At 39.2% G+C, this 25,106-nt stretch overlaps 1 protein-coding gene across 14 annotated transcripts in view; it reads left to right on the top strand.

The window, feature by feature from the left end:
- Positions 1 to 25,106, top strand: part of MAP2K5 (mitogen-activated protein kinase kinase 5) — a 274,973-nt gene that overhangs the window by 6,108 nt on the left and 243,759 nt on the right. For 13 of the 14 annotated variants that reach the window (XM_021941782.1, XM_021941781.2, XM_021941778.1 and 10 more), the window contains exons 2-3: positions 1,216 to 1,264; positions 14,417 to 14,484. In XM_021941782.1, the coding sequence (XP_021797474.1) occupies positions 1,216 to 1,264; positions 14,417 to 14,484 (117 nt within the window). Of the gene's footprint in view, positions 1 to 127; positions 365 to 1,215; positions 1,265 to 14,416; positions 14,485 to 25,106 lie in introns of those variants that run through there. The other variant, XM_021941788.2, reaches the window with a different exon arrangement.

The following is a 25,106-nucleotide window of genomic DNA, read 5'->3' as shown; positions in this document are numbered from 1 at the left end:
AATGAGCAAGGGCTGCCTAAGATAGTTCTCTTTGATCAGTTTTATATTCACAGATTTATTTTTGAAAAAAAAAAAACCACTATAGAGGCAAGACTATTATGCAAATTGCCACTGCAGCAAAAGCTTCTAAAGAATTGCCTTTAGAAGGAAGTTGCAGCCGCCACTCTGCTAAGTGCCCTGCTTGGAAAGGCTGTGAGCTCCCTGCTGAGAAATACTGCAAGCGGCTTTGTCAGCCGGCTGCCTGGTGCCAGTTCTGGTGCAGCCTGGGAGGGACATTGTGGCAGAGCTCCCGGAGAGAAATGAGGTTTGCAGGCCATTGGAGCTGGACTGGACGTGATGGAGGGTCACTTTCCCCAGAGTTTAGGTGTTCTGTGCTTATTCAATTAAGCTGTCTCAGTATACTAATTTTCATGTGTTTTCAACTTTAGAGATTTATTTAAACATTGATGTCAGATTATATACACTTTTTAGATTTTTGTTGTAGGCTAGATTAACCTTGTTTCGGTGTCATTAAGTATGTTTTCTGTTGCTTAAGAGTAAAGGTTGATAAGAACCGTTTGTGTTAAATGTAGCATAATGCGTTTATATCATCACAGAAACTTGTGTGTTGAACTACCATTATGAGTGCGAGGCACAGCATTGCTTGTTGTATATCAGGAACTACATTTGTTGAATGTCTTCAATGTGCTAGGTCTAAGCTTATGTTTATTAGATTAATTTTACACTACCTCTGTAAGTATTACTAGACCCATTTTGGAGGGTAATCAGATTGAGGCTCAGAGAGGTTAGGTGATTTTTTTTCCAAGTCATTCGTTTAATGATAAGTGCAGAGCAGAGATTCATACCTACGTCAGTCTGACTCTCAAAACCCCTTTCTCTTTCAACTGTATTGTATTCCACAGCCTCCCATAGAAGAAACCAAGTTTTTGTAAATACACAACAGTGTATTTGTATTTACACTGTTGAATTGAGAATAAAATATTATGTTATTAATAAAATGTGGAAAAGGTTTCTTAAAGATTTTTCTTCCTGGAATAGAGATTTAAACTCTGGGTTTATGTTGCTGGGCTAAGTGTGATTATGAGCTAATGTTTTTATAGTTTATGCTAACGTTTCAAAAATCTTTCCCAGGTTCTCATATTTCCTCTAGGATTTGCCACATGTTAGCAATAAAGAAGATGGCTAATTGTGTTTCTTTATTCTTTCTTTGTTTAGGATGTGATAGGCCAGGTTCTGCCTGAAGCAACAACTACAGCATTTGAATGTAAGTCTGGCTTATATACTTTCTTGACTATTCCTTTCTGCAGTCATTTTTTAAAAGGGTTTATGGGTTGCATTATTTTAGAAACTGACAAAAACACATTATTTATGACCATCATATGGTATATTTAAATATTTATAAATTAATACAAGTTTAATGATGATACTGAACTGAGTAATATTTTCTTATTTAATCATATCTTGGGTGAGCATATTTCTACAATATAGCTTTAATTACCAGCATGACCTTTATCTGCTCTTGCTCCTGATTGTAATAATATTATGGGACAAAATGAAACGTGTAAACTACCTGTAGGCCAGTGATTATTGATTAAGAGATTTTAATCCATTGCTGCTTTAAAACATGGAAGCAAAGTAGAGCTTTTACCGTGAGCATTACATGGAACAATTGTGTTTTAGTGGGGCTTGGCAGGGATGCTAGGTGGTGACAGGAACACTTCAGGTCTTTAGTGCTTCCTTTCTTCCCACAGTTGACCTGGGGACAGGGCCAGGGTGACTTGGGGACTAGAAAACTGTTTTGACATGAACCAGGTCATTGCAGAGGGCATCATGGAATGACTCATGCTAAGATGAGATAGTCAGTAGCATAGGGGCTCAGATGCTGAGAGGGATGAAGTAAGGATTTAGAACTGTAGTTTTTTTTTTTAAGATGAGGGCTACTTTTTTTTTTTGCCACAAAGTCTTGCTATGTTGCCCAGGCTGGAGGGCAGTGGTGCAATCTCAGCTCACTGCAACCTCTGCCTCCTGGGTTCAAGCAGTCCTCATACCTCAGCCTCCTGAGTAGCTGAGATTACACGTATGTGCCACCATGCCCGATTAATTTTTGTATTTTTAGTAGGGACAGGGTTTTGCCATGTTGGCCAGGCTGGTCTTGAACTCCTGACCTCAAGTGATACACTCACCTCAGCCTCCCAAAGTGCCGGGATTACAAGTATGAGCCACTGAGCCTGGCCAGAGGGCCACTTCTTAACGTTGAAAAATTTCAGTTTTTCTGCATGATAGGATACTTTTTTATTTCTGTTTTTTATGAAGATGGTTACTTATAGAGAATACAATGGGTACTTCCTTTTTAGAGGATAATTTGGCATTTCTTATCAACATATAAAATGTGCAAAACCTTTGACTTAGCAGATCCACTTTTAGGAAGCTGTTCAACAGAAATAGCTACACATGTGTTGAATGCCCTTCAAACAAGGTGTTCATTGTGAGATGATGATGATTATTATTACTGTTTTTAGAGACAGGATCTTGCCTTGGTGCCACGCCTGGAATGCTGTGGCATGATGGCTCACTGTAACCTCGAACTCCTGGCTTAAACAATCCTCCCACCTCAGCCTCCCAAATAGCTGGGACTACAGGCATGCACCACTATGCTTGGCTAATTTTTAAATTTTATGTGGAGATGGGGTCTTGCTATGTTGTCCAGGCTAGTCTTGAACTCCTTGCCTCAAGCGAGCCTCCTGCCTTGACCTCCCTAAGTGTTGGGATTATAGATGTAAGTCACTGTGCCTGGCCCATTGTGGGATTATTTATTTTGGAGATAGGATCTTACTCTTCTGCCCAAGCTGGAGTGCAGTAGTGAGATCACAGCTTGCTGTAGCCTTGACCTCCTGGCTCAGGCTTGTGGGATTATTTTCAACAGCAAAAAATTAGAGGTAAACTAAAAGCCTAGTATAATGGATTAATAAATTACAATTTATCTATAATTCAAAGCATTAAACAGTAACTAAAAAGAATGAGTTAGGATTTTTTACATTGATATGGAAAGGTATTTGTGAAATATTGTTGAATAAACCAATAATGCATATAGTATTATCCCATTTTGTAAAAAATCCAACCCCGCTTCCCCAACTTTATGTATGTGTTAAAAGATAGGATCTGAAGAGTGCCTACTACAGTACTTTCCAGTGACTTACCCTGGAAAATGGACTTGGGGCCTGAGGCTTGGGTTAGCGGGGTGGATAAATGAGCACACTTTTTACTTTATATATTTCTCTATTGTTTGAACATTTCTCAACGATCATTACCTGTTTTTAAAAGCTATAATGAGTAGAACTCTTAATGTAATTAGCATTTTGTTAGTCACATTGAACTGTGCTATAGAAAAATAGTACATCTGTCTGAAATACATACACTAGTGTTGCAAGCTTTATTCAGACTCTTTGCAGTAACTCCTTGTGGGTGCCACGGGTTTCATGGACAGTCTGATAGTTACCATTCAGAGTACTTACTATTGATAGATGCTTTGCTAAGAGCATTCCACGGGTTATCTTATTTCTTTTAACCATCACAAGATCCCCACGAAGTACTTGTTATTTTTTTTGAGACAGAGTATTGCTCTGTTGCCCGGGCTGGAGTGCAGTGACATGTTCATAGCTCACTGCAGCCTGAAACTCCTGGGCTCAGGTGATCTTCCTGCCTCAGCCTCTCGAGTAGCTGGGACTACAGGCACCCACCTCCACGCTTGGCTAATTAAAATTTATTTTTGTAGAAATGGGGTCTTGCTGTGTTGCTCAGACTGGTCTTGAACTCATGACCTCAGGTGATCCTCCCATCTTGGCCTTTCAAAGTACTGGGATTATAGGTGTGAGCCACTGTGCCCACTAAGTACTTAAAAGGACTGTTATTAGCTCTGTTTTGGTTGAGGAAAGGAAATCTTCTTTAAGCAACTTGCTCAAAGTCTCGCAGCTGTTAAGTGGTAAAGTGGAATTTCTGGAGTAGTTTCCAAAGTGTATATTCTCAACCACTGTACTGGACTTGTTTTGAGAGTTGTCATAATTATTGAAGTCACATATTCTGGTTGTTCTTATGCATGGTAAAAAGAAGTTTACTTTGTATTTTGTACTTTATGCTTTTCGGGTCCCCAAAGTGGCTTGATGTGCCTGTGCCTGCCTCATTGGCTTCCAGTTAGAGTTCATAATAATAATAATACTGATTATTTTAACGATCATTCATTGATAGCTTGCTCTGTGCCAGGCAGTGTACTAGATGATTTGCCTAAGTTGTCAGTAATCTTTATACTGACTCTGTGAAATAGGAAAATTATACCTGTGAGGAAACAAGCTCAGAGGCCTGAAATGATTGCTGAATGTGATTGCTTGGAAGGGTGAAGCCCAGGTTCAAACATACATTTTTTTGACTATAAAACTTGCACTCTTTATCCCCAAGTGTGTCAAAAACCTAAGTGTAAATATAGATAAACCTCTACTACTACAGGTTTAGGTTCTGTGATACCGTGCTGTATCTTTTGCTCCATCAATGGTAGCAACTCTGTGCCCATCTGCATGTGGGCCAGGTTTAGATGAAAAACAGTAGATACAAAACACACCCACAGACAAAATAATGACAGTTCTTAGTTTTTTTGTGTGTGTTTGGATTATCATTACTTTCAACTATAGACTTGAAATCCTAGGCAGGCTTTTTTCATGATTATTTTGTGGTGACTTTTTTTCTTAACCAAAAATTCGAACCAATAAGTGGAATCTATGTTTAAGAAATAATTGAGAAGATATAGCTTATGAGCTAATTTACGGGAATTTTGGAAATATTTCAGTGGCTTATGGGTATAATGGAACAACCCTTGAATAAATACAACTTTAATAAAAGAAATAGTAATACATTTTTGGTTTTTTGAAATGGTCTGGCTCTGTCACCCAGGCTGGAGAGTGCAGTGGTGCGATCTCAGCTCACTGTAACCTCTGCCTCCCAGACTCAAGCAATCCTCCCACCTCAGCCTCCTGAGTAGCTGGGACTATAGGTGCATGCCACCATGGACTGGCTAACTTTTGTATATTTTGTAGAGACGGGCTTTGACCATGTTGCCCAACCTGGTCTTGAACTCCTGGGCTCAAGCAATCCACCCTCCTCAGCCTCTCAAAGTGTTGGGATTACAAGTGTGAGCCACTGCACCAGGCCTTATAGTAATACATTTAATACTGAAAATATACCTAACACTAATTTATATCTTATACAAAAGAAATGGTGTTATAGTTAGTGATTTGAATTAAGCAACAAGAGAGAGGGTAGCTGTCAAATGTACCTGTTTTGTATAAATGTAGAGAAAAAGAGTTGAGTGAGTGGAAAAGAGGGGAAAGGTCAGATAATGTTACAGATTCTCCAGTTCTGAGAAATGGCGTCTCTTCAGTGAAACCTCTGGTGATTCCAGATGGCATTAATCTCTCTGCACCTTTACTAGAGCAGGGAACCCCTTCAGCCTGCGTTCTGGTCCGTGTGTGCATGTTACCTTCCCTCACTCTATTTTGAGTCACTTGGTGATATGTACCATGTTTTATTCCACTCTTTCTCTCTTCTTAGTAATGAGCTTGCTGCCTTAGAGGAACACACTTGTTGAATGAGTGGAATGTTATGTGAGTCCACATTCAAATGAAAATTATAAAATGCACATGTCTAAATCTAAATGAGTAATTTGCTTTTTTGGATTATTTGTGGTATAGCCTGAGCATGGGATATAATTGGTTGGTGGTGGACAATTCAGGCCTCCAAATTCAAATTCCCACATTTGACTGACCCAAGGGGGTCAAAGGCTGTATTCTTTCTGATTTCTTTTTCTGGGCATGGTGTTTCCAAGGGGAGTTAGGGCTGGATGAGGAGAGGGACATCTGTCTGCTGAACTCACCTTTTGGCTGATGGTCCTAAACCTCGTTTTCTTATTAAAAGGACCTCTTTTAGGTCTTTATTCTCCCTTACATCTAGAGCTCACAGTTCTACAGGCTGTACAAGCATGGCACTAGCATCTGCTTGCCTTCTGCTGAGGAAGCTTTTACTTATGGTGGAAGGGAAATGGGCAGCAGGCGTGTCACGTGGTAAGAGAGAGCAGAGGAGGTGCCAGGCTCCTTCAACCAACCAGTTTCTCACATGAACCAACAGCGTGAGAACTCACTGCCATGGAAAGGGCACTGAGTCATTCATGGGGGATCCACCCCCAAGACCAAAACACCTCTACCAGGCCCCACCTGCAACACTGGGGATCACTTTTCCACATGAGATTTGGAGGGGACAAATATTCAAACCGTATCATTGTGGAAATAAATTTGTAAGATAAATTCTTAGAGTTGGAACTGCTGAGACAGAGAGTACCCATATTTAAATTTCAATATCTGTTACTGCGTTTGCTCACCAAAAGGCAGAACCAATCTACACTCTCATCAACAGTGTGTGAGAAGGCCCATTTCCCTCTCCAATCCCATCAACTCTGGACATTAGCAAACCTTTTAGTCAATGTCAGTTTGATAGGTGAAAAAGATTACTATATTACTGTTTTATTTTATATTTTTTAAATTGTAAATGAGCTTGAATATCTTCTCATTTGTATTTGGCTATTTGTATTTACTTCCTTTTTTTTTTTGAGACAGAGTCTCACTCTGTTGCCTAGGCTGGAGTGCAATGACCTGATCTCAGCTCATTGCAACCTCCACCTCAGGGGTTCAAGTGATTCTCCTGCCTCAGCCTCCCAAGTAGCTGGGACTACAGGCATGTGCCACCACACCTGGCTAATTGTTTTGTAGCTTTAGTAGATACAGGGTTTCACCATGTTGACCAGACTGATCTCAAACTCCTGACCTCAGGTGATCTGCCCATCTCAGCCTCCCAAAATGCTGGGATTATAGGTGTGAGCCACTGCCCCTGGCCAGCTATTTGTATTTAATTTCTATAAACTATTTATCACCTTTGTCTGTTTTTCTATTTGGTTAGTTATCTTTTTCTAATTGATTTAAGGGTTTTCCATTATTAAGGCTGGCCCTTTGTCTTGTGTGTTACAAATGTTTTTGCTCTTTTCGGTTTGTTCTGGTCTTTTTATTCTCTCTTCTTTTTTCCATAGAGAAGTTTAAAGTTTTTACATAGTCAAATTACTTATTTTCCTTTGTAACTTCTGGGTTTATGTCCTGCTTAAGAAAGTCTTCCACAGTCCAGGATATTGAAGAAGCATTCATTCATATTCTTTTTTCCTTCTACTTTAATGAGGTTAGATACACACACAGTTATGTATATAAATTTGTATGTTTGTGTGTGTCATATTGTGGGTTTTTATAAAAAGCATGTATTTTTAATACAAAGTTCAGAATTTGTTTCTTTTTCTTTTCTTTTCTTTTTTGAGATGGAATCTTGCTCTGTCGCCCAGGCTGGAGTGCAATGGCAAGATCTCAGCTCACTGCAACCTCCGCCTCCCGGATTCAAGCGATTCTCCTGCCTCAGCTTCCCTAGTAGCTGAGATTACAGGTGCCCACCACCATGCCTGGCTACTTTTTGTATTTTTTAGTAGAGACGGAGTTTCACCATGTTGGTCACGCTGGTCTCGAACTCCTGATCTCAGGTGATCCACCCGCGTCAGCCTCCCAAAGTGCTGGCATTACAGGTGTGAGCCACTGCTCCCAGCCCTTATTTTTCTTAATTCTTGCACCATCTTCAGTTTGTTTTGGTGAAATAAATCAGGTGGGGATCCAACTTTATTTTTCAAGCAGATAGTTGATTCCACACCAGTTATTGAATAGTTTTTCTTTTCCCAGATGTGAGAACCTTTCTGAGATGAAGCTAAATTCCATAACCATAAAAAATCCTGTGTGTTTGCATTTCTGGGTTCTACATATGCTGTAAGAGCTTGACATTCATATAGGCCCAGAGACCCCTGCTGATTTTCACAGTTTCATTAGCAGATTAATGAGTACACCAACACATGAGGTGATAAAAATCAACCGTGCCCACTAATGCATTTCCTGTGCATATCTGTTACTTGTGTTCCTCTGCCAGCATTTTCTCTAGAGAAGTAACTGCTGTAAAATGACTGTTGGATTCGTGTTCCTGGACAGTAAAATCTCACTGGTGACTTGAAACATGCATTTTAAGTCCATGTAGACAAATGCTGTCTTAAACCTATAAAAAACATGTGGTTTCACTTTTCCATGACACTCATGTATTCTGATCTGTAGCTCTCGCAAGTGTCTTCACATTTGTCAAACCGTGCATCTGAGTTTGGTTCAGAAAACATGGTTATAGGATAAATATTTATTGAATTTGTGCCTTTCTTCAACCTTGACTATTTTATACTCTCTTCTCATTGCACAGAATCATTTTTAGCTGTTTTATGAATTGCTGTAAGATTATTTTGTACTTAGAGTGGAAATCTTTAAACTAACACATCACATCTCATTTTAAATTTGGCATAGTATGACCATTTAAGGCAAAATTGCAATTCTGGAAGTTGTAAATTCTCAGAGTATAGGAAACAACTATAGCTGATAACTGGAGAGACACCCGTAGGAGATACTCTTATGTTCAGATAGCTATGACAATCTTGTTAAGAATAGTTGGGTGGGAGGTTCTTTTTGCTTCAGAGAAGAGTCTGAATCATAAAATATTTGGAAGAAATGAAGTTTCATTTCCTTAAACTATTGTATGTGTAAAAAGATAAAGGGTCATTTTTAAGTAAAACTAGATAAGTTAGTGAAAAATTGTCACAATAAACCTACACTGAGCCTGCAAATTATTTAACATTTAAGAGTTAATTATGCATCCTAGAGTTTGAGGCAAATAAGAGAGCTTTAATTTGTTGAAATTTTGGCTTGAAATATTACTGATGCAAAAAGTCCAAATGCTTTTTAGTCTTATGAGAGTAGTCATTTCTTGTTAATAGTCTTGCTGATTTGTATGAAAATTAAGAAGTTTGAGTCCTTTACTCAAGCACCAGTCTAGTTGTTCCTTAAGGTCAGTAGACAGTGCAGCTTATTTTTGAATCCCTACCATAGTACCTGGCACATAATAGACACTCTGTATGTGTTTCTGGAATGCATGGATGGTTGAATAGTGAAGTAATAAGGATAAGCTTTCTATATCCCATTCATCAGCAAGTCCTGTTGGCTCTATCTTCAAATTTATCCAGCATGTGATGACTTCTCAAAACCTCAGCTTGGTTGAGGCTACCATCATTTCTCACTAGGATTAGGACAGTGGCCTCCTAACTGGTCTCCCCCATACAGCCTCTTTTCCACATGGCAGCCAGAGTGATTCTTTTAGAAGTCAGGTGACACTACCACACTTACAACTTTCCAGTGATTTCCATCTCATTCCAAAGTAAAAGACCAAGTCTTTAAAATGCCCTGCAAGGCTCTGCATTTTCACATGTGGCCTCAACCTGTCCCACCATTGTTTCTCTGAACCCGTGTATTTCTCCCCCCACTTCTCATTCTGTTGTAGCTACTCTGGCTTCTTTTTTGTCTGTCAAACATGCTAGGCATTCCTCTGACCCAGGGCCTTTGTATTAGCTGCTCCCTCTGCCTGGAACAGTCTTTCCCCAGATATCAGCATGGCCCACTCCCTCACCTCCTTCAGTCTCTTTCTACTAGAGTGTAAGTTCCATGAGAGCAGGATTTTGTTTATTTTTTCCTTTTTCACTGTTACTGTCCCAGTATCCAGAACAGTGCCTGCCACCTAGTGGGTACTTTTTTTTGCTGGAAGGAGGAAGAAAGCAAAGAAGTAAGGAAGGAATCAGAAAGAGGGAAGCAGGAAGATAAATTAAAACTCATGGATATGAAGATGTGGCCATGGAAAGTACGGCCTCTAGTCCTGCCCAGGTCATTAACTCCATGCCTGAGAAGGGCTTTAAACCTGACATCTTTTCTGTTAGTTTCCTGTTGATGTCTTTCTAACTTCTACAATTATGTTTTCATTTCTTTTCTCTTACCTGGGAAAAGTGCCTTTGCAGTAGTTCCAATTGCCACCTGGCACAGGAGGAGTGTGACAAATGACGTATAATATATTGCCTTAACTTTCTGTAGCTCTTTGTAGAAGCTAGATTGTTTCTCTTGAAAGCCTTCTTGAGCCCCTGTCACCGCAGTGGGTGCTGTTTGTCTGAGAGCTGAGTCTGCTGTTCGTCTGCTGTTTACTCAGTAGGCCGTTCTGACCGCCCCTTACCTGAGGCTGCCTCTCCTCTCTATTGGGCCTTTGTTTCTTTTCTTGGTTTTTCTTTTGGATTGCATGTTGCTTCAAATAAAATCGCTAACAACATATGGCCTGTTATGATTCTCTTTTCCCAAACTCTGCCATTTTGTATATTTGTGACACACTGCAGATTTTGTGAAGATTGCTTCATAATATTTGTTTACCATCTGCTGCACTCTATTTGGTATCTTGCTAGGATTTTTTCCTCCATTTTAAGTGACATTAACAAAATCTAGCCAGTACATAGGCTTTCTGGTTCTACTTTTGCTTCCCTAATGTGCTGGAAAATCATATTACTATGCTCCAGGCAACTAGAGAAGCCTAGAATTCTCATTGTGAACCAGTGTATCAGATCTGTCTGCTCCCCCACCCCCACCCTTTTTCTTGGTCATATCCGGTAATGCTTTTTTGGTCAGATGGCAAAGAACCTCCATGTATAAGATAGAAAAAGCTCAAATTATTTTTTTACTTCTTATTACTTAGTACCACTACTTTCTAGTGTTGTTCTCTAACATATTTATACCTCTGAAACTTTGTGCCAGTTTAGTAAGTTTTTATGATTTATGGTTCCAGCTAGTGTGATTTTAATAGCTTATCCAGTTTGATAGGCAGCTAGCCTGAGTCTTGGCTAGATGGGCTGTATATATCCAAGTTTTTGTTCAGAAAAGTATTTTAGGCTACTGCAATAGTAATTTGCTTAGTATGTATTTCTGCTTTCTTACCCTTCACTAACTTTTCGTAGTTGTCAATTCACCGTCTTTAGACGGAAGTGCATTTTTGCTTTACAGGTTAAGGCGAATGGTTTGCTCTTAGGCTGCCATCAAGGGGTCAGAGATAGCTTAGCTTTTGCCTTTTGGCTGGAGCCACCAGTCTTCTCATGGGTGTGGTTATTTTCCAACTCAATTTCCTCTTGGACAAAAACAAGGAGTCTTTAATAAAACAACTAAGCATAGATACTAAAGAGCAAATCAGACAGTCTCCCAAAGAGCAGTTTGTAAAGAAAACCAATACCTACATAAAACTAGGTGTCCTATTAACCCGTGACAACTATTATTCAGTACGTCATATAAGCCTGGTTTTATCTCCAGCCTTTCTTAGAATGCCTTTTTCAACTTATCTGAAATCTTCTTTTGGAGTCAGAACCCCTAAGGGGATAGTTCCAACATTTTATCACTGGGTTGATGTCAAAAGCTATTCTAGCCTTTTGGCTCCAGTTTTCTGTCCACTGAAACAAATGCTCTTGTAATGTTTCTTAGCTCCTTTTTTTTTTTTGAGACGGAGTCTTGCTCTGTTGCCCAGGCTGGAGTGCAGTGGTGTGATCTCGGCTCACTGCAACCTCCGCCTCTTGGGTTCACGCCATTTTCCTGCCTCAGCCTCCCGAGTAGTGGGGACTATAGGTGCCCACCACCGTGCCCGTCTAATTTTTTGTATTTTTAGTAGAGACGGAGTTTCACCATTCACAGGATGGTCTCGATCTCCTGATCTCGTGATCCGCCTGCCTCAGCCTCCCAAAGTGCTGGGATTACAGGCATGAGCCACTGCACCTGGCCTCATAGCTACTTTTTATGCAACTTCTCTACAGTAAATTATTCTGGTAGCTGACTTCTTTCACAGATCTCTTTCTTCTGAAATAATCCCTCAAGAGATTTCTTAGAAATGTAGAATTCCAGAATATTTTGGTTTAAGTAGCCTTAAAGGTTCAGGCTCTAGCTTTGAGAAGTTGAAGAACTCTCCTTTTGTTCTTGTAATTTAAATGATCTTTCTGTAATCGGTGCCCCCTCCTTTTTAAAATAAATTATAAGAAGGGTTTTCACTCGTTTTACCAAAATATAAGCACCTGCCCATCCCATGTGAGCAATACCTTATTCAGGTCTTGTGCATATTGAAATTCGGTATAAGCAGTCTCTTTTTAACCATCATCTCTATAGCTAGCTTAGTTGCAGAAATGAGATTTATTTAAAAAACTACTTTATTCGGGCTGGAAATTGTTTTTATGCCAAGTTCAGGACTTCGTAAAGAACAAATCAGTTTAGCCTACATTTAAAGAGAATTTGACCTGGTTTTAAAGCAAAAATGTAAAGTGCTTTCATGTGTGGTGATATGTAACATTATATCATTTGTACTCTGTTTTTTCCTGTCTCCTGAGTTTTTAAGAAAACTTTCACCTTAACCTTGAAAATATTAGTTTCTAGAACCTATATATAGAGAGACTCCTTTCTTCTCTTTCTACAGCTAGAATGGCATTTCTCCCCCAATTTGGCCCTAGAGATTCTGTATCTAAAGTGAACAAATGAAAGAAAAGGTGCTAGATTCCTATAAAGTTCTTTATGTGTGTAACATCTCTCAGGACTGTGCCTTCTTCATTACTGAAAGTGACCAGTGTATGCCTTTTACTCTGAAAAGAGGCAACTCTTGATAGCAGAATACTGGTAATGACTCTCCTAGATTTAGATAGTGTGATCTTGATGATGCCAACTCACATTGAGTTGGGGAACTCTGCAGCAGTGAACCAGGATCCAGAAACAAATGTTTGGAAAGAAAACCTGAGTGAGAGCTGTGGGTCACTGAACAGGACTGGTCCAAGTGCTGGTTTCTATCATGCTATCAGATTGCTGTTGGCCACTGAAGAGATAAAGAGAGAAAGTATTTTGCTTGAAAATAGGTTAATTGTGAAAGAACACAAGCTTCCTCCTAGGGTTCCCATAGCCTTGTCACCAAGCAGGGGGATATCCTTGGAACTACAGCCAGACAGGAGGGAAGACCCACTGACATGTGGTAGGGGAAGAGCCCTTTGTTGAACTGAACTCCCTCTGTACTTTCAGTAAGTGTCCCCTGAGCATGTTGTGCAAGCTTATTCTCTTCATGATGAGAGATTTGTCTGAGGTTCTCCAGGCTTGGGATCAGAACAGTCTTTCTGTGTGATCAAATCAGCAATTATATGCTCAAGAGTGAACAAAAATAATAATAATTCTGAATGTTAACAAGCACACTAGAACTGAGGCATCCTACTGAGAGCCTGCCCCTTCCAAGTTGTCCCCTTGGGAGGCTGTGTACATTGCTCAGGATGTTTTTGGCATTTCTTTCAACTGTGCATTTACAGTCTACTACGTAGGCTGTCCTCACTGTTCACAAATCTTTATAGAAGGATGAATAGTTAACTCTATATTTAGAAATAGCCATAAGTCATTCTTAGACATGCTTGGCAGATTCTTAGACATGCTTGGCAGATCAGGCCAACAATTCCATTTTGGGTTAAAAATGAGATTTAATATTCTCACATAGTCTATCTTCAGGTTTTTAAAGCAGTTTTGAAAATATATTTCAAAAACTACTTTGAATAAGAGAAGTATCATGAAATAAGTACATTATTTCTAGATGTGACCTCTGATAATACTTACTCAAATGTACACATTCTGGTTATGTAGTTTGTGAAGTCTTGTCCTCCAGCCTTAAGACTTAAATTATTTCAAAATAGCATGAATAGCATTTGAAGCTTACTATGGCTGGAGAGTATGCAAAACAAGTGAAACTGTTCAGAAAAAGAGCTGCTAAATAGAATGGGATAGAGAGACCTGTATTAGAGCTGCTTTACAAGTTAACCTTGCACTAGGCCTAGGTTCTTCTGTGGAAAGAGTATAATAATAATGATGTTCATGTCGTAGGTTTGTTATGAGGTTTTCAAGGAGGTATTGCATATGAAGCATAGATCACAGTGCTTCATGTATAGTAGTGTTCAATAAGTGTTAGCCATTTTTATCATGCTGTTGTGACATGATAGATTGCCTGGGAGAGAGGAAGAATGGAGAAATCGGGGTATGGTGCCGTTCGGGAGATTTAAAAAGTACGGATAGTGGAACAAGACTGGCCTCTCTTTGGTTTTTAGTTCCCCTAACCAAACCTGTTTTGTCATACTCCAGTTATATTTACTTTAACCTAGATATATGTTGTGAATGACATGAGCAATATTTTAATTTTCTGCTATCCCTAAAAGAAAGTTTTATATTGAGATTCTGATCGTACTCCAAATGGAAAACAAAACAACAAACTAATAATGTCAACATCCCCCCAAAATGTGGTGTTGAGGGTTAGAATATCACGTTGTAATAAACTGTTTGTATTATGTTCCCTTTGTGCATTAAACAAATGCACACCTTCTCATTTGCATTATGTTGCTTTTAAACAGATGAAGATGAAGATGGTGATCGAATTACGGTGAGAAGTGATGAGGAAATGAAGGCAATGCTGTCATATGTAAGTGTACTACAAATGAGGACTATTTTTTAAAATGTTAATGTGATTGAGGATGCTGTTTCTTGGGTATAATGAAGACGTAAATAAATCACAGTTGTCATACATTTTTCTATATAATAGGTAAAGGTTTCAAGGATTTCCGTATGTGAAAGTTAAGGGCATTATTTTCAAAAGACACTTACTGATCATATCATAAACATTAAGAATAATGCATCTTAATGACTTTTGCATTAGGTATCGTGCAGACTAAATGGACTATCAATTTCCTGTGTTTTTTATGCAGTACTTAAAGTAACGGCTCATTAAAAATGAACCCCTGGGCTCTAAAAAATTTTTCAAAATCTACTTTCAACTGGAGATCTCTCTCACCCTTCCAGACTATAGTTACAATGTAGCTGCAGGCTTAATATGGATACACGATTTAAAGATGTACTCTTGGTTATTTATGCACTACCCATAGTACTCCCACCGAAAATGAACTACAGGGTTACTTACTGAATCAAAGTGATCTGAATATATTCTGAAATGACTTTTCTTTTGTGTTTAAAATTTTACTGAAAATCTGTGTTAACAGTTGTCTGATACTGAAGTAAACAAGAGAAAAGGGCATATTTCTAAAGCTTCAATACTAAGCTTGAAAAATTCAGCTATCATGAGGAGACATAGGTTACCTGAGTCTTGATTTGAGCCTTCCTCTCAAGTTTTGTTTTATTATATCTGAGTCTGTAATCTGTTTACAAAACCTTTTCCCGTGGTCTGGTAGAAAGAGCATTGTACTAGAAGTCAGGAGACCTTAGCTCTTCTGTGGTTTCTTGGCCCTAGGCAAATCACTTAACCTTTCAGTGCTGTAGTTGCCTCATCTGTCAATTGTGGATAATAATACTTGTCCTTTATACTGCACAGGGCCATTGTAATGATCAAATGGGAGAATAGATGTGAAAGCCCTTTGAAAAGTTAAAAGTTCTATACAAATGCAAATGATGAAATCATTTGGAATCATGTGGAAATGATGGAATCAGGGCTCTTGCTTTTCTTTGAGACCCTAATCTTAGTCAACAGTTAGGTTGTAGGTTTTTGATAGACTTCAACTTCAGCCATGATATTGTTTCATTATAATGAAAACTGTGAACTATCTGTATGGGTTTCCGCCAATAGTTTTAATTTAGGGTAGGAGGATAGAGAACAAGAAGGATAGGATGATTAACGGAGCATTGCATTCCAACCAGCACAGAATAGGAAAAGTCAATTTCCCATTGACTTCCCATTAACTTATGTGAGAGTCTTTGTATACTGAGAATTTAGAGCTGGGCTCATCAGTACCTTGAAAGGCAGAGTAGGATTGTCTGCTGAAAAGGTCTAGCACTAGTATTGATAGATTGGCTAACTCTCCTGAGAGTGTGACATGCTTATATTTAGAAAACACACACACACACAGATGGGTTCTAATTTTCTCACATATGTGCATTGCAGAGAACTGACATCAGTATACTTTCATTATGTATTCAACTTAACCACATGCAAAAGATACGTACTTTTGGGTATGGTCTTACAAACTGTGCTTTTTGAAAATGTTAGTGGGTGTGATCATAGTGATAATAATAATGATGATTTCCATTTCTGAGTTACTGCTATATACAAAGTGCTTGGGGTATTTAATTTTTTTAGTTTTAATAATCACTCTGAAAGACATATATTATCATTCTTATTTTTAGATGAGGAAGCTGTGGTTAAGAGATAAGCCCAAGGTCTTAGAGTTAGTATGAATGTGAATATGGAATTTAAGTTCAGTTTCTTTTAATGCCCAAGCTGTTGCTCATTTACTGTTTTACACTGTCTCTTCCCCCACCTTCCTCTTTGCACATTTGTAGCAGGATCTTTTTATGTCATCACTGTTATTTTTTTTTTTCTCCGAGATGGAGTCTTGCTCTGTCACCCAGGCTGGAGTGCAGTGGTGCCATCTTGGCTCACTGCAACCTCTGTCTCCTGGGTTAGAGCAATTCTCCTGCCTCAGCCTACTGAGTAGCTGGGATTACAGGCACCTGCCACCGTGCCTGGCTAATTTTTGTATTTTTAGTGGAGACGAAGTTTCATCATGTTGGCCAGGCTGATCTCGAACTCCTGACCCCATGATCTACCTGCCTCGGCCTCCCAAAGTGCTGGGATTACAGGTGTGAGCCACTGCGCCCGGCCTATCATCATCATTATTACATTCTGAATAATTTGGGTTTATATAATACCTTAGTTGTGATTTCTGCACCATATATTCCTTACAGCATATGCTTATTTTCTCAAACACCGTGTTTAATTATTTTTGTGTTGTAGGAAAATATGATTACATAATCTTACATTACATGTCCTTAGTTTAAAAGTTTCTGAGATTTCTTGGGAGCCACTTTTTTTTGTCTGAATAGAAGTCATCTTTCTCATTGATGAGCTAATTTTGAAAAAATTTTTGTAGAGATGGGGTCTTGCTTTGTTGCCCAGGTTGGCCTCAAACTCCTGGCCTCAAGTGGTCCTCCTGCCTCAGCCTCCCAAAGTGCTGGAATTACAGGTGTGAGCCAAGGTGCCTGGCCAGGTTGGCTGTCATTTTGATCTGTCTTGGTTCTTATGATTGAAATTTAAGGAGAACCATTTGGACCTAACCTCACAGTCGGTTTTGGTTGGTAGTCCTCATAATTACCAGCATGTTCCTACAAATTTGCATTGGTCTTTATTTTGTAGACATTGTAAAATGTTGCCTTTTTAATTGAAAACTTATCAGTTATTTAAATTTGGCTCTGAAGTTTGAGTCAGGATTTTGTGTAAAGGCATAGGGAAGATACTGACACATTACCATATTTTTATTGTTTTTTACAAAAAGCTTTTTGTTTTGTTTTTGAGATGAAGTCTTACTCTTTCGCCTAGGCTGCAATGCAGTAGCCTGATCTCGGCTGGGTTCAAGTGATTCTCATGCCTCAGCCTCCCGAGTGGCTGGGATTACAGGCACCCGCCACCACGCCCGGCTAATTTTTGTATTTTTTGGTAGAGATGGGATTTCGTGATGTTGGCCAGGCTGGTCTCGAACTCCTGATCTCAAGTGATCTGCTCACCTTGGCCTTTCAAAGTGCTGGGATTACAGGCATGGGCCACCGCACCCAGCCAAAAGAGCTTAGTTTTTCATATAGAATTCAGTAAATCTGTGGTCACCTTAGTATTTCTTCAAAAGCCATATGTGGGAAAGCAAAAATAGAGGCACTTTTACCTTTAGTCCTTTAATCATTCTTTTTCGCTGATTACAAAGGTTAAGTAAATAAACAGCCTATATCTCTGCATAAGAATAAAAACAAATTTGCCATCTCTGAGTTGAAACTTGAAGAATTATTTTTTTCCCCCTTGGATGCAAGCATTTTCTGGCTTTGGGCCAGTACAAGTGTACATTTTTATCAGTAATTTAAATAGATTTTTGTATTAGACCTGAAAATGTTGCCTTTTTAATTGAAAACTTATCAATTATTTAAATTGCTAGCAGCCTGAGGCTGTTAATTTTATGAGTGCCATAATAATGGCATACAGTGGTTTTTGATACATGTGACACATGGAATATTGTATTATGGTAAGGATTTGTCATGGCAATAGGTTGTTGTGTGCTGTTAAATAATAACCAACATATTAAACCAAAGTCTGTTGTCACACATTAGTACCATTTTATATAAGTTATTTAGAAGTTGTATTCTTTTCTTCATTAGATATATTTTTAAGAGATAATGAGAAGAAAACAAAGCTATAATAAATTGTCTTTTAAGAAAATATAAAGTAATTTGGTCTCCAAGGAGATATTTAATGTATTGAAAGATTTCAGCAGCCAAGTGTTATTACAGCACCATTGTGATAGCTGCTCTGCGTTTTGTTATGAGTTTGTGTTAATCAACAATCTGTTTTTATAGCATAGTTTCTTGTGAGTTATGTTGTTAGAATATTCCACTTCTGGGATCATGGCTTTTCCTCTGACACTGTTGCATCTTTTTAATTCCTCCATAAAGTATTTTTTAATTAGAATTTGAAATGCTTTATTAGAAAAAAAATACAACCTACATATTCTGAAAACTAAATACCTGATCATTGCTAATTAAATATTCCCTTAATGTAGTTTAAATTATTTTGTCGTCGTTCTCGTTTCCTCCTCTCATTTTCTAGAAATACTGAAAATAGCGTGCTGCTTTTTTCCTTCCATTTTTTTGTGTTTGTTGTCTGGTAGTTCTATGGAGCCCCAGTTCTAGGAGGGGATTGTTTTACTGTTAACCTCTTCTTTTGGGTGACCTTTCATGGAGAAATTCAGCCAATGCATCTTGCTTTTGTAAATAGATTTATATTTGTTTCTGCTAAATCCTGTGTCTAGGGATTTATTACACCTGGTTCTCTTAATATTGAGAGACTTGTGTGAGTGGAACACAGTATTAACAAAAATAATTTTCATCATTTTGTCTATTCTCACTCTTTATATCATTTTTTCCCACATTGCCAGAAGAGTATGGCATACATTTTACTGTAATGCCTCCCATTATGAGACCTTGTATTATATTCAGTACAGGAATCCTTGTATTTAAGGGAAGTGTAAGTATTCCCTTTGGTGTATTTGACCGCAGTGTACCTTGTTAGACATTGAGTACTATGAGGGAAAAATATTTTTTCACCTGTGGAGCACCTTGTAAATTGGGACATGATTGGCTTTATTCTAATATACATAACTTGGACGTTGCCTCTAAAATCATGCAGTTACTCGAGTAGAGTCAGAAGGTAACCACAGAGGTTTTGTTCAACTCTTTCATTTTATAAATAAGGACATTGAGGCCCACAGAGAATAGAAGATTCAGAAATCAGTTGGAAGTCATATGGCTAATTAAAGGGAAGGCCTGGATATGGACTCTCAATCTCTTTGCTCCTGGTTGTTTTAAATAAGGTTTTGTTTTGGTATCTATTGTAGTCCCGCTCAGCTTTGCAAATACTACTTTTTCCTGAGTGTGAAAAATAATGCTTATTACCAAAATGTCACTGTACTTGAGTTTGTAGAGAAATGTAAAAAATACTCTGTTGGCCGGGCGCGGTGGCTCACTCCTATAATCCCAGCACTTTGGGAGGCTGAGGCGGGCGGATCACAAGGTGAAGAGATCGTGACCATCCTGACTAACACTGTGAAACCCCATCTTTACTAAAAATACAGAAAATTAGTCAGGCGTGGTGGCAGCTACTTGGGAGGCTGAGGTGGGAGAATTGCTTGAACCTGGGAGGTGGAGGTTGCAGTGAGCCAAGATTGCACCACTGCACTCCAGCCTGGGTGACAGAATGAGACTCCATCTCAAAAAACAACAACAACAAAAAACTCTGTGGGCGTCTGAAGGTTTAAAGGTTTTGTCCTTACCTACAAGGCTGTGTTTTACTTTGTTTGCCAAATTTGTTGTCCATTTAGAAGTTGAATATTTAATAGCATCAGGGCCTTAGCTATTAGGAAGTTTTCTGTAAAGAGCAAAGACGTTAGGAAGCTCATTTTCCACATGGTGCTTTCAAACATGCCACATAGTAAATAGGTTCAACTTTGAACTTAACTTTGCAGGTGGCAAAATCAGTTCAACTTTCAGTGAGTCCCCTAATTGAATGCAATTTATCCAAACAACTGACCACGTAGTATATTCTTCAGGCAAGGTGGAGAAATGGTGAAAAAAATGAGAAAGGGAAACTGAAGGAAATAAATTGTTTTGGAAATTTATTTTCTCAAATAATGACATGCTCCAAGCTGTAAGTAAAGTTTTTGTTTTGTTTTTCTTATCCTAGTCAAAAAAGAAAACTTTTTTCCAGAGGCAGATTATTTTAATTACCTTCTCTGTGTTGTTTGGAACATTTGGATGCCCTTGAAATAGTGATAAAAGTGTAGTGACCCCTGCTAGCCCCTGTTGTGATCTATCTTGGAGCCTGTTTGGAAGCAGGGAGCAGAAGCATATTCAAGTTTGCATCAGAACAAGGGATTTATTATGTGGCTCTTGGACGCAAAGGAAAAGATAAGCATGAGCAAGCCTCGGTCTTGGTGGTACCGGGACACTCTGGGGACCGCTGGAATAGGAGGTTTGGACCACCAACATTTTGTCATTTATATGGCTCTACTCCCAGTTCAGTTCCATCTCTGTGGAGGGTTCCGCTTACCCTATTTATAACAAAATGTCTCATTTGGCTTGCTGTCTGCATAGTCCTGTTTTATTTAAGTGTCAGGTTCCCTGAAGCTACTGTTAAAACTTCTGCTTTAAGAGGAATAGCAGAATTGCTACAGTCTAAAAATCAGGTGAAAGGTCAGTGTGTGAACACTACCCCAAGCTAACCAAGGTAATAACTCTGAAAGTTTCAGCTGAGAGGATCCCATAAATTTTGGGCCTGTTGGTGAATACAAATTTAAACTCCTTCTGCCAACACATATTACCTTAAACTCAGCCAATTTGAATTTCATCTGCTATTGGCTGCCCAAACTTCTATTAAGACTATCTGGAGCTCCTTAAAGTCCTCTACGGTTTTATCCAAATGGTGTTATCATTAAACTTGGCCAACTTGCTGTCATTTTCACTTTCAAGTCATTAATAAATACATCCATCCAATAACATGAGCCTATAAATAGGGCCCAGAGTTGGTCCCTGTTGACCTTCACATTGTGATTTTCTTTCTCATCATCTAATCAATCTGTGACCATATGTGGACCCTCAGTCGAGTCTCTTAAGGAAGAGCTTGTATACATTGTAGTCTCCTCATGACAGGAACAATGAGTTATTAGGGAGTCAGAGCCTGAAGCCAGGTAAGTAAATGTAGCTATTAATTTGATATTCAAAATAGATTGGCTTCATATGTTATTTTTGACCACTGGGGCAGTTGTGTGCTTTGTGGGAGGTCAGCATCATAAAGGAAAAGCCTCTTAATGTAAAGTATGAGAAATAATTGAAAGAAGGTGTAACTAATGACACATCTGAGTAGGGTTATAATTAAATTTGTAGCCATTTGATAGAGTTAAGATTGTTGGGTTCTTCACTGGGAAAACTAATAAATTAACTATGGACTGCAAATAGTTGGTTAGTTTATTGATTATTGCTGTAATTACTGACTGAGCTACATATAATAGGATATGCTTGCAGTATTGACAACAGGAATCTGAACATCTTATCATTAGTGTGAAAAAGACAGCATGAGTATTCCTTATAAGTGAAATACTGTACCAATTATGTTGTCTGTTAGGCATGCTAAGGAGAGATTTGAGAAACCGTCCTGTATAAATGTATGGAAGAGTAATAAATAGGCCTGGTGTTTCCTCTGTACGTGAGACTTGCTGCTGAATAAATTAGAAGGTATGACCAATGAGAGTCATTACTATGTCTATATCAGTTCCTCTCTGGATTCTTCCTGTAAACATTTGTGCAGTGTCTATAATGTGCTAGGCATTATATGGCAGTGATTTCTCAAGGTTTTGAAGGCATAGTCCTTTTTGAAAATCTGTGGGAAGTTGTTTATTTTTTTACCCCAGAAAATTCACATAATGCAGTGTTTCACCAGCTTCAAGGATCTCCTAAAGCCCATATAGATCCCAGGTTAATACCTCTGGCATAAGAGGAAATAAAATATACAAGGCATGGTTCCTGCCCTTGTTGCACTTCCAAAAGAGAAACAGTGTTCCCCACAATAGCCATTTACTTTATTATTTATAGTACTGCAGTAATTGAGGGGAAGGGAGGGGATACTGACTCAATCTCCATAAACCAGTTAGTTAAATTCTACCACTGTACTTTGTCCAGATATCTCAGTGGCCTTGTTTTGTGGTTTCTGTGTCACCCTATTGTTATGAACGTTTTTCTTCTATGTACTCTTACTTGGAAATGAGAGATTCAAGGCACCATTTCCTATTTCAAGATTTTTTTTCAAGTACTTTTTAAGAAGGTTTCCTATATACCAGCTCCTTTAATTTTGATCTTCTTAACATCTTTATAAGGCGAGCAAGGCAGGCTTTTTCCCCCATTTTTACAGCAGAGGATACAGAGGCATAAACAATTGTGTGCCTTTCTTGAGGTCACACAGCTAGTCCATAGAGAGCTGGAGCCTGAGGTCACTCACTCGCTGGTTTGTTTCCTCATTCATCCAATCAGTTTTTTCATGCAGCAAATGTTTATTGGATAGCAGTTCTCTGGCCAAGTGCTATGCAAGGTGGTGGGGGTGCAGTGAGCATACAGTTCATGCCCTCTAGGAGCTCATGGTCCAGTCAGGGAGATTAACAAAAAAGGAAACAGAATTCAGTGGGAGAAATCAAGGAAACTCATAATTACCAAGCGGAGTGATAAATGATATAATACACCTCAGCATTAGGTGCTCCATGAGCACAAGAAGTGTCTAATCTAGCTTTGGGGACCAAGAAGGCTTCCTGAAGAGGGCCGGTGTCCAGGTGGAGTAAGTTAGGACAAGGGGACTAGGAAGGGTGTTTGGGGCAGAAAGAACAGTGTATTTAAAGAATGCCTGGTGAATCAGGAGGAGCTGCCTGTGATTCAGTCTGTATGGACAGTGACGGGGAAGAGGGTAGGAGATGAGGCTGGGAGGAAGGTGGGTTAGACCATGGAGGGCCTTAGCTTGAGGGAACAGGGAAGTGACATGATCATATCTCATATTGTCAGAGGCATTTGAGCCACAGCAACTCTGTATTAGTCTGTTTTCATACTGTTACCGGAAAGGGGTCCCAATCCAGACCCGAAGAGAGGGTTCTTGGATCTTGTGCAAGAAAGAATTCAGGGTGAGTCCACAGTGCAAAGTGAAAGCAAGTTTATTAAGAAAGTAAAGTGGTGAAAGAATAGCTACTCACTCCATAGACAGAGTAGGACATTCCTGAAAGTAGGAGGATGAATGTGCCCACCCTAGGTATGATGTTTGTTTATGTATAGGATAAAAAAGGATCATGGGGAGATGTGCTCTGCTACAAGGGTTTGTGATAAAGGATTCATTTTCTTAATTACTATATTTTGCAAGAATTGATATTATCTTTTTTTTTTTTTTTTTTTTTTGAGACAGAGTCTTGCTCTGTTGCCTAGGCTGGAGTGTAGTGGTGCGATCTCGGCTCACTGCAAACTCACCTTCCAAGTTCAAGCGATTCTCTTGCCTCAGCCTCCTTAGTACCTGGGACTACAGGCACCTGCCGTCATGCCCAACTAAGTTTTGTATTTTTAGTAGAGACAGGGTTTCACCATATTGGCCAGGCTGGTCTCGATCTCCTGACCTTGTGATCCGCCTGCCTCGGCCTGCCAAAGTGCTGGGATTACAGATGTGAGCCACCGCACCTGGTCTGATATAATTATGTTTAAAGCAAAATTAGGAATGCTTCTGTTCTCAAGATATTAGGATATCAGGACATTCCTGAATCTGGGCGTGTTTAGTAAACGTTATCAATCTGTTCCCTTCATCATAAACATCTAGAGCCTTGGAATACCTAACTTCCTGGGAATGTAGCCCAGCAAGTCCCAGCCTCATTTTTCCTAGCCCTCACTCAAGATGGAGTTGCTCTGATTCGAATGCCTCTGACAACATTGCTATAAATAAGAGCTATTTGAGACTGGGTAATTTATAAAGAAAAGAGGTTTAATTGACTCAGTTCTGCATGGCTGGGGAGGCCTCAGGAAACTTACAATCATGGCAGAAGACAAAGGGGAAGCAAGTACCTTCTTCACAGGGTGGCAGGAGAGACAGTTGGGTAGCGGGTGGGTGAGTTGCCACACACTTTTAAACCATCAGATCTCGTGAGAATTCACTCACTATCATGAGAACAACTAGGGGGAAATCCACCCCCATGATCCAGTAATCTCTCGCTGGACCCCTGCTCCAATTCGACATGAGATTTGTGGGCGGGGACACAAATCCAAACCATATCAGACTCCATCTTGAATAGAAGCTGGGTAAAATGAGGCTGAGACCTGCTGGAAGTCAGGCATTCTTAGTTACAGGGTGTTTAAGAGTTAAGGGAATAGGTTAATAGCGTTTACCAAACAGACTCAGGACTTAACAGACCCAGGAAATGTCCTGATATCCTGATATCTTAAGAACAAAAGCATTCTAAGTTTTGCTTTAAAGATAATATCTTTAAATAATAATATCTTCTTGTGGAAGACAGTAGTTACACAAAGATGAACAATTCTGTGTCACCAGCCCTTGTAGTGCAGCGCATCTTCTCCATATGGTTTTTTGCTTTGTTATCTAGTGTTCCTCCTCTTACTTTTGGGAACACCCGGCTCTGATTGGATTTATTGGTGAAGCCATTCTTTTATTCCTTTACTTTCTTAATAAACTTGCTTTCACTTTACTTTGTAGAATCACCCCAAATTCTTTTTTGTATGACATCCAAGAACCCTCTCTTGGGGTATGGATAAGGATCCCTTTCTGATAACAGTATTTCTCAAGAGTGGCTTGGGGCAGAGAAATTATAAAGCATGGAAGCCACTTAGGGGTCTGTTCCCTGTGAAAGACAATGGTGGTCACAGGACTGATGAGAAGTTAACAGATTTGAGAAGTGGGGAGGATGTCAAGATAATAAAATTTAGTAGGCCCAGCATGGTGGTACACGCCTGTAATCCCAGCACTTTGGGAGA

The sequence above is a fragment of the Papio anubis genome, chromosome 7, assembly GCF_008728515.1.
Source record: "Papio anubis isolate 15944 chromosome 7, Panubis1.0, whole genome shotgun sequence".
Taxonomy (NCBI): domain Eukaryota; kingdom Metazoa; phylum Chordata; class Mammalia; order Primates; family Cercopithecidae; genus Papio; species Papio anubis.
This window is presented reverse-complemented; position numbering and strand designations above follow the sequence as displayed.